The 11,382-nt window shown below is 37.7% G+C and overlaps 1 protein-coding gene across 2 annotated transcripts in view; it reads right to left on the bottom strand.

Moving 5' to 3' along the window:
- Nucleotides 1–7,658: 7,658 nt before the first annotated feature.
- Nucleotides 7,659–11,382, bottom strand: part of adamts2a (ADAM metallopeptidase with thrombospondin type 1 motif, 2a) — a 65,258-nt gene continuing 61,534 nt past the window's right edge. For both annotated transcript variants that reach the window (XM_031809039.1, XM_031809040.1), the window contains one exon: nt 7,659–9,632. In XM_031809039.1, the coding sequence (XP_031664899.1) occupies nt 8,686–9,632 (947 nt within the window). In that variant the 3' untranslated portion in view covers nt 7,659–8,685. The remainder of the gene's footprint in view (nt 9,633–11,382) is intronic.

The raw sequence follows: 11,382 nt of genomic DNA, 5'->3' as shown, positions 1-11,382 counted from the left end.
CTCCCTCTCCTCCCTTGGCCGACTAAAAATAGCACCTCCATCCCATTCTGTGGCTGAGCATAATCATGTGCAAAATTGGTTTTATGAATGTACAGTGTAGGAGAAACAAGGAGTGGGGGAGAGGAATAGAGAGAAGAAGAGGAGGTTAGACAAGGGAGGAAGAGGAGGAAAGAGGCTACATTTAGAGAGGAGGAGAGACATCACGAGGAGGAGAGATATCGTGAGGAGGAGAGATATTGTGAGGAGGAGAGGAGGAGAGATATTATGAGGAGGAGAGGAGAGATATTGTGAGGAGAGGTTAATGGGCCCTAGCATTCAACACAGGGCAGAGATGCAATATGGCTCAGCCCTATTCTACTGTTCTCCTACTCCATGTAGGAACAACATTACAGTCAGTTAGCAGATGCTCTGATCCAGAGCAACTACCAACTAAGCCACAGTTGTGAAATATTCATATTAATATTAAAACATCTACTAAAACATCTACTGAACATCTACTGAACATCTACTAAACATCTACTGAACATCTACTAAACATCTACTAAAACATCTACTGAACATCTACTGAACATCTACTGAACATCTACTAAAACATCTACTGAACATCTACTGAACATCTACTGAACATCTACTGAACATCTACTAAACATCTACTGAAACATCTACTGAACATCTACTGAACATCTACTGAACATCTACTGAACATCTACTGAACATCTACTAAACATCTACTGAAACATCTACTAAAACATCTACTGAACATCTACTAAACATCTACTGAACATCTACTGAACATCTACTGAACATCTACTAAAACATCTACTGAACATCTACTAAAACATCTACTGAACATCTACTAAAACATCTACTGAACATCTACTGAACATCTACTAAAACATCTACTGAACATCTACTAAACATCTACTGAACATCTACTAAACATCTACTGAACATCTACTGAACATCTACTGAACATCTACTGAACATCTACTGAACATCTACTAAAACATCTACTAAAACATCTACTGAACATCTACTGAAACATCTACTGAACATCTACTGAACATCTACTGAACATCTACTGAACATCTACTAAACATCTACTGAAACATCTACTAAAACATCTACTGAACATCTACTAAACATCTACTGAACATCTACTGAACATCTACTGAACATCTACTGAACATCTACTGAACATCTACTGAACATCTACTGAACATCTACTAAAACATCTACTGAACATCTACTGAACATCTACTAAAACATCTACTGAACATCTACTGAACATCTACTGAACATCTACTAAAACATCTACTGAACATCTACTGAACATCTACTGAACATCTACTAAAACATCTACTTGGGACTATCCAAGTAAAGGTTTACCATACATCCCTGAAAGGGAATGTAACAGGCAAAATAAATATAGCAGTGAGACTCACCATAAACATGAATACAATAATTGTAGACTTGTAGACGGACAGCATATGGTTGAAGATTAAGATTAAAATAACACCTGCTGGATGTCATGCTTTCCACAAACAAACACAACAAAATTCCATCAAAACTCTATACATAATTAGATACTATCCGCCGCCATTGTCGCAACCCCTATTACCAGCCTGTTCACCCTCACTTTCATATCGCCTGAGATCCCCAAGGATTGGAAAGCTGCCGCAGTCATACCCCTCTTCAAAGCAGGAGACACCCTGGACCCAAACTGTTACAGACCTATATCCATCCTGCCCTGCCTATCTAAGGTCTTCGAAAGCCTAGTCAACAAACAGATCACTGACCATCTCGAATCCCACCGTACCTTCTCCGCTGTGCAATCTGGTTTCCGAGCCGGTCACGGGTGCACCTCAGCCACGCTCAAGGTACTAAACGATATCATAACCGCCATCGATAAAAGACAGTACTGTGCAGCCGTCTTCATCGACCTGGCCAAGGCTTTCGACTCTGTCAATCACCATATTCTTATCGGCAGACTCAGTAGCCTCGGTTTTTCTAATGACTGCCTTGCCTGGTTCACCAACTACTTTGCAGACAGAGTTCAGTGTGTCAAATCGGAGGGCATGTTGTCCGGTCCTCTGGCAGTCTCTATGGGGGTGCCACAGGGTTCAATTCTCGGGCCGACTCTTTTCTCTGTATATATCAATGATGTTGCTCTTGGTGGATCAGGGCGATTCCCTGATCCACCTCTACGCAGACGACACCATTCTGTATACTTCTGGCCCTTCCTTGGACACTGTGCTATCTAACCTCCAAACGAGCTTCAATGCCATACAACACTCCTTCCGTGGCCTCCAACTGCTCTTAAACGCGAGTAAAACCAAATGTATGCTTTTCAACCGTTCGCTGCCTGCACCCGCACGCCCGACGAGCATCACCACCCTGGATGGTTCCGACCTAGAATATGTGGACATCTATAAGTACCTAGGTGTCTGGCTAGACTGTAAACTCTCATTCCAGACTCAAATCAAACATTGAGGTCAGGTGATTATGGAGGCCAGGGCATCTGATGCATCACTTCATCACTAACCTTCTTGGTCACATAGCCCTTACACAGCCTGGAGGTGAGTTGGGTCATTGTCCTGTTGAAAAATTAATGATAGTCCCAAGAGGCGAAAACCAGATGGGATGGCATAACGCTGCAGAATGCTGTGGTAGCCATGCTGGTTAAGTGTGCCTTGAATTCTAAATACATCACAGACAGTGTCACCAGCAAAGCACCCCACACCATCACACCTCCTCCTACAAGCTTCATGGTGGGAACCACACATGCAGTGATAATCTGATCACCTACTCTGCATCTCACAAAGACGGGGCGGTTGGAACTCAAAAGACCAAAGGACAGATTTCCACCGGTCTGAAGTCCATTGCATGTTTCTTGGCAAGTCTCTTCACCTTATTGACCGGTAGTGTAAGTATTCAGACCCTTTGCTATGAGACTCAATGTTAATAAACAAACGCCAATGTTAATAAACAATGTACATTTTAACGAACACTGTAGAGCCTCAAAACACTGTTAAAACTATAACGTTGATATCATGGATGGTCAGTCCTTGCATCCATAGCTCGGCCTAAGAATTTTAGAGTGGTTACATTTCTCCAAGGCAAACCCTGAGCTTTTTACCACAACAGAGGCGGGGTGTACACTTTGTTATTGTTGAAATTAAGGATTCTAGCTTTAACACCTGAACATTATTCACTTGTGAAAGTCTCCTTGCTTTAGTGTACATATTCAAAAGCATTTACCATCAATTTCCGTGTTAAATTATTAACGGGTTCGTACTAAAAGCATGTCAAAACAGTCAGTCTGAGGAGAGGAAGCAAAGTCACCGAAATCATTAAAGTTGCAGTACTGCTTCCTATCCAAACTGGGAACACATACTGAATTATTCAAGTTATGATTCTACAGATAAATCATACTTGATTTATATTCCATAATGTTTTGTGTATACATATTGGGACACACCATAAACATTTTCCTTACTCATCAAGAACAATGAAGAATTTTCCACAGAAAAAAGGGAAACCATTATTGACAATGAATGTGAGGATGGAACAAAATAGAATTCTAGGCCTGGCCAATGTGATCCTTCAGTCTCTATTTCACAGACAGTCTGGTAGATGAATACCCTGGCCTGCACAGCATTTTGTAGAAGAAGGATGAAAATGTCAACCAGTTGTAACACTTAGATAATTGGACATCAGCTCACAAACAGCAACGCAAACAACAACACAAACAACAACACAAATCATATTAAATCAAATTTGTTTCTAAAGCACTTCTTACATCAGCGGATATCTCAAAGGGCTGTAGAGAAACCCAGCCTAAAACCCCAAACAGCAAGCAACGCAGGTGTAGAAGCACGGTGGCTAGGAAAAACTCCCTAGAAAGGCCAGAACCTAGGAAGAAACCTAGAGAGGAACAAGGCTATGAGGGGTGGCCAGTCCTCTTCTGGCTGTGCCGGGTGGAGATTATAGCAGAACATGGCCAAGATGTTCAAATGTTCATAGATGACCAGCAGGGTCAAATAATAATAATCACAGTGGCTGTCGAGGGTGCAACAGGTCAGCACCTCAGGAGTAAATGTCAGCTGGATTTCATAGCCGATCATTCAGAGTATCTCTACCGCTCCTGCTGTCTCTAGAGAGTTGAAAACAGCAGGTCTGGGACAGGTAGCACATCCAGTGTACAGGTCAGGGTTCCATAGCCGCAGGCAGAACAGTTGAAACTGGAGCAGCAGCACGGCCAGGTGGACTAGGGACAGCAAGAAGTCATCAGGCCAGGGAGTCCTGAGGCATGGTCCTAGGGCTCAGGTCCCCCGAGAGAGTGAAAGAAAGAAAGAAAGAAAGAAAGAAAGAAAGAAAGAAAGAAAGAAAGAAAGAAAGAAAGAAAGAAAGAAAGAAAGAAAGAAAGAAAGAAAGAAAGAAAGAAAGAAAGAAAGAAAGAAAGAAAGAAAGAGAGAATTAGAGAGAGCATACTTAAATTCACACAGGACACCGGATAAGACAGTGGAAATACTCCAGATATAACAAACTGACCCTAGCCCCCCGACACATAAACTACTGCAGCATAAATACTGGAGGCTGAGACAGGAGGGGTCGGGAGACACTGTGGCTCCATCCGATGATACCCCCTGACAGGGCCAAACAGGCAGGATATAACGCCACCCACTTTGCCAAAGCACAGCCCCCACACCACTAGAGGGATATCTTCAACCACCAACTTACTAAGACAAGGCCGATATAACCCACAAAGATCTCCGCCACGGCACAGCCCAAGGGGGGGGGGGGGTGCCAACCCAGACAGGAAGGTCACGGCAGTGACTCAACCCACTCAAGTGACGCACCCCTGCTAGGGACGGCATGAAAGTGCACCAGTAAGCCAGTGACTCAACCCCTGTAATAGGGTTAGAGGCAGAGAATCCCAGTGGAAAGAGGGGAACCGGCCAGGCAGAGACAGCAAGGGTGGTTTGTTGCTCCAGTGCCTTTCCGTTCACCTTCACACTCCTGGGCAGGACTACACTCAATCATATGACCCACTGAAGAGATGAGTCTTCAATAAAGACTTAAAGGTTGAGACAGAGTCTGCGTCTCTCACATGGGTAGGCAGACCATTCCATAATAATGGAGCTCTATAGGAGAAAGCCCTGCCTCCAGCTGGGCTGGAGGCAGAAACAACAACACAAACAACAACCAACACAAACAACAACACAAACATCAATGCAAACAACAGCCAACACAAACACATGGCTGGATCCGTCTGAAACACAAAACAATCCACATAGTTACACATAATAGCCCATATAAAATATTTTAAACAAATTCTTCACATTCTCTTCAGAAATGGAAAAGTGAATGCAAAGTTCAAAATAATTATAATGACAGGGGGTTCATGTTCATCTGTTGAGAGTAAGGCTATAATAAAGAACTTAAACTTTCCATGTGTAGCCTATATTATTATTATTATATTTATTACTATTATTATTATTAGTATATGTATTACTATTATTATTATTAGTATATGTATTACTATTATTATTATTATTATTATTATTATTATTATTATATTTATTACTATTATTATTATTATTATTATATTCATTATTATTATTATTATATTCATTATTATTATTATATTCATTATTATTATTATTATTATATGTATTACTATTATTATTATTATTATTATTATTATATTTATTACTATTATTATTATTATTATTATTATATTCATTATTATTATTATTATATTCATTATTATTATTATTATTATATGTATTACTATTATTATTATTATTATTATTATATTTATTACTATTATTATTATTATTATTATTATATTCATTATTATTATTATTATATTTATTACTATTATTATTATTATTATTATTATATTCATTATTATTATTATTATTATTATTATTATTATATTCATTATTATTATTATTATTATATTCATTACTATTATTATTATTATTATATTCATTATTATTATTACATGTATTACTATTATTATTATTATATTTATTACTATTATTATTATTATTATTATTATTATATTCATTATTATTATTATTATATTTATTACTATTATTATTATTATTATAATATTTATTACTATTATTATTATTAATATATTTATTACTATTATTATTATTAATATATTTATTACTATTATTATTATAATATGTATTACTATTATTATTATTATTATATTTATTACTATTATTATTATTATTATTATTATTATATTCATTATTATTATTATTATATTTATTACTATTATTATTATTATTATTATATTTATTACTATTATTATTATTATTATATTTATTACTATTATTATTATTATTATTATTATATTTATTACTATTATTATTATTATTATATTCATTATTATTATTATATGTATTACTATTATTATTATTATTATTTTTTTATTTTTATTATTTTTATTATTACATTCATTATTATTATTGTTAGATTTATTACTATTATTATTAGATTTATTACTATTGTTATTATTAGATTCATTATTATTATTACATTCATTATTATTATTAGATTCATTATTATTATTATTAGATGTATTACTATTATTATTATAATATTTATTACTATTATTATTATAATAATATTTATTACTATTATTATTATTATTATTATATTTATTACTATTATTATTATATTCATTATTATTATTATTATTATATTTATTACTATTATTATATGTATTACTATTATTATGATTATTATTATTATATTTATTATTACTATTCTCTAAATTATTATATTTATTATTTTCTCCCCAATTGGTAGTTACAGTCTTGTCCCATCGCAGCAACTCCTATACGGACTCAGAAGAGGCGAAGGTTGAGAGCCATGTGACCTCCGAAACAAGACCCTGCCAAGCCGCACTGCTTCCTGACACACTGCTCGCTTAACCTGTAAGCCAGCCGCACCAATGTGTCGGAGGAAACGCCATACAACTGGCGACCACAGGCACCCGACCCGCCACAAGGAGTCGCTAGAGCGCGACGGGACAAGGACATCACAGCCAGCCAAACCCTCCCCTAACCCGGGCGATGCTGGGCCAATTGTGTGCCGCCTTATGGGTCTCCCGGTCAAGGCCGGCTGTGACACAGCCTGGGAAACGAACCCGGGTCTGTAGTGGCGCCTCAAGCACTGTGATGCAGTACGCAACTTGAGAATTCCCTATTATTATAATTATAATTATTATATTTATAATTATTATATTCATAATTTTTTATTTATCATTATTATATTAATAATTATGATATTTGTAATTATTATATATTTATTATTATATTTATAATTAATACTATTATTGTTATTATTGTCCTATACAATATATTACCTACATCATGAAATATCTACTACTAGATGAACATCAGTCATTTAGTGCCACCCTGTGGACACCATGTTGTTCATCATCATAGACAGTCTAGTTCTCGACTGCACATCATTACCACTGAGGAAGCTAGAGATGGTTTGCTGTTGCAGGCCTACCCTACATTACTGAAAATATATTTAATTTAATTCATTTTGCAATCTTCATTATGTGTATATAACTTTTTTTAACATTCTCAACACAGTTCAAAAGTCAAAGGAGGACAACAGTATTATTTTTCAATTGCAGTTTTATTAAATGATCAGATTATCAGGTATGAAAACGTACAGTTTATGTTGTTTCCATTTACCAATGTGTTAGAATACTTCATAGTGATTGTATGGCTGCTGGTCCTATGAGCACATGCCTCATGCACCTGCATGTGAAAAGCATAAATCATTTAACAGACAGTTCAATAAATATTACAAATGAAATTTGAGTCATATTTACATTTTGCCTTGGACATCATGTGCTGTGTGTTGGTATTGAAAAGGTGGAATGTACAGATAGTGTAAGCTAGCCTTATACAGTTTGGATATGATTATGGTTTCAATAGGGTGTATACCATTACTATAATAGTATTACAAGTTAAAAACTATTAAAAACAAATATACAAAAATGTATTCACAAACCATTTTTGAACCTGCTACTGACAACAGCGACTTCCTTCCTTATCACAAGTGCTGTTAAATAAGTCATGTATAAATTGTTTACAATCTAAACAAATAAACAATATGTATTGACATCAAAGCATAAAAAACTATTCAATTTATATTTATTACCAAGCAGCGAGTACAAATGTGCAATTAACGCTCAAGAGAGTGGATTTACAGAAAACTAGTTATTATTCATTTCTCAATTGTGTCAGTTTTGTACGTTTTCTTTCATTTCTATCCCCTTTCCTCATTGGATAAAAAAGCAAAGCAGGCCCAATTCCCATCTTTAAGATACATTTTTACATGACCGACAGGCTCTGAACTGGAATGAGTGGTTTCATTATAGCAGGATTATGTCACACATTGGTTGCAGGTAGTCTAGCGGTTAAGAGCGTTGTGCCAGTAACCGGAAGGTTGCTGGTTTGAATCCCCGGGCCGACTAGGTGAAAAATCTGTTGATGTGTCCTTGAGCAAGGCACTTAACCATAATTGCTCTGGATAAGAGTGTCTGTAAAATGTCTAATGCAACATTCAACAGGAAAATCTCCGTAGCATAGCTTTGGGATGTGCTAATGACTAAGGGAATCAAAGGTTGCCTGACTATCAAGGTCCCGGTTCTCTTTTTGCTCGTTTGAGGAGTAAGTCTTGCCTCCTTTTCTCAGCTAGGAGCTCTTGTATTCTTTTGTTCCGTGTCATTTCTCGGAATGGAGGCCTTCTTCTAGGAACAAAGTGGTTTTGAGAGACATCATTGTCTACACCAACGATCCTGTACGGCACCTCCAGCCAGTTGTTCTCTCTCTTGTCCTCAGTCCTGTGGGGGGATATGGTGGAGAGCATGCTTATCACACTGACCCTACGCTGCGTTGGAATGGTTTTCCATCTCTTGTCTACTTTAGGTCTGGAAGTGGATGGAGCTAGGGTTGTCCAGGACTTCCTCTCAATAACATCAACCCAAGCTGTGGTGGACGTGATGGATTTGGGAACATTTGTAGTTCTGAGAGTCGATGGGCCCTGACTGGTGGGGACTGTGGTGGGTTCTGTGGTGGGTTGAATGGTGGTGCTGGGATCTGTGGTCTCCTCAGTGGTGGTGGGGAGAGATGTAGGACTCCTGGAGGTAACCAAAGGGGTGGTTGTTCTTCTGGGGCGTCTGCTGGTTAATACAGGGATGGTGGTAGGGCTATATTTTTTCGCTGTGTTGTGCTCGTTGGTTTTGGTTGTATACTCCTCATAATCGTCATAGTCGACATAAGCAAAGTCAGTGGTATAAAGCTCGGTGGAGGGTTGGGGTGTGATGGTTGTTGTGGGGGTTGTTGAGAAGGAGCGATTGGTGGGGGTGGGAGCAGGTAGTGTGGTGTACCTCCAGGGCCCAGTGGTGAAGGTCTGGCTCGTACTGGTGAAGGTCTGGCCCGTACTGGTGAAGGTCTGGCCCGTACTGGTGAAGTTTCCCTCGCTGCAGGACTTGCAGCACATCTGTCTGTACCCACGGTTGGAGCAATACCTGTTCAGCACCTCCATACGACAGAACGCTGACCTATCTCCCTTACACTGCCCTGAAACACAAAGCAACACACATCTCAGAAACAAAACCCAACCTCTTATGATAAACAAATCAACCATAAATCTATCCCAAAGACAGGGACAGCGAGAAAGTCACAGCTAAGTCTACTGTGACTGAGAGAAAGCAGAAAGGGCCAAGATGCTTTGTTTATCATGCTGAATCAGATGCGCAAAGATATGAACGGTAAGATAGAGTCGCTCAACATCGTACTATTCATCACTCGACATTGTAACAATGTGAGCTGAGAGTCGGGAAGCAAGATCAGGGAGTGAGTGTTTTAATAAATAAACAACATAACACAAAATAAGAAACACGAACAACACACAGACTTAAACACTGGAACAGAAACAATAACGCCTGGGGAAGGAACCAAAGGGAGTGGCAGATATAGGGAAGGTAATCAGGGAGGTGATGGAGTCCAGGTGAGTCTGATGACGCGCACGTGCGCGTAACGATGGTGACAGGTGTGCGCCATAACGAGCAGCCTGGTGACCTAGAGGCCGGAGAGCTAGCACATGTGACAAACATCATACTATTCATCACTCAACATCAGACTATTCATCACTCTAGGTATATAATCTGTCAGACATAAAGTTGAATAATTATATATTGACAGTTTTATTTGTTGGGTTTGGACTGTACTGCTGAAATGAATGAGAAACCAAAGTCATACGATCCACTCTCCCTGTCATATACGTGAACACTGTCTATTCAGCAGAGACAGTTAACAGTTTGGTCAACAACTACATAACATAAGGAACACATCTGTTCAGGCCTTAGCTACAAGTTGGCTGGTTAAAGCATACAATTCATTGTTGTCACCAAGTTGGGAAACTAAAAGTCATAAATGCTACAGAATATAGGCAAAAATAATTGTATATATTGTAGATACTCCCAAGTCGCAGTTTAAATCTGGTTGACACATTGTTTTCCCCACAAGCTGCCAGAATTGAGCTACATTGATACAATCATGATACAATTACAATCAATGACAATCACTGTTTTGTACATGAAGGTGCTGAGAATCCATTTTGTTGTAAACATCAAGTTAACTTTTCTTCCTCAGGAAGCTTCTCCTATTCCTTATCACTCTGATAAACAAGAAAAAAACCATTATGTCTTCATTTCTCCCAAAAGCCTAATATAAGGCAAAGCTATTTCCCAGATGTTTATGACAAAATGACTGCATGAGGTATCAGAACATCTTTTTCACTAACTAACGCCTTACAATGCTACACAAACACACAAGCATATTTAGATAAATAAGGACACATTTTAGTGTCCACTGTCTACTGCACAAAATGCATTGAGAGTAAAATTCACATTCCTTTGTGAAAGTCAGAATAAACCATACTCACCTTCGCATAAACATTCTGCTCTGGTTACTTATATTAATGTCCATATTATAATTGTTTTGCTCATTAGATGTTTCACTTAAATATTTAGGTAGAATGGATACAAAAACACACATACGCTAACCGTCAGTAATAGAGAGGCATATAGTAACTCACACCTTATTTCTGTGGAACTATTTACATTCATAATTGTGTATGCATACTGTATGACAATAAAACTTTATTGTCCATTTTACAGCGAACAATGGACATGTGTCTTCTGCTCCGTTCTCAATGCCCCTCAGACACCAGTTACTGAGTCAGCTTCACCTTTGTGTTAACAGCCACGGAAGAAAGGTTTCTCCCAAAACAAATCCCCTGCTTCTTGTTATCAAATCCACTGCGTAT

This window comes from Oncorhynchus kisutch, linkage group LG29 (genome assembly GCF_002021735.2).
Source record: "Oncorhynchus kisutch isolate 150728-3 linkage group LG29, Okis_V2, whole genome shotgun sequence".
NCBI lineage: Eukaryota > Metazoa > Chordata > Actinopteri > Salmoniformes > Salmonidae > Oncorhynchus > Oncorhynchus kisutch.
This window is presented reverse-complemented; position numbering and strand designations above follow the sequence as displayed.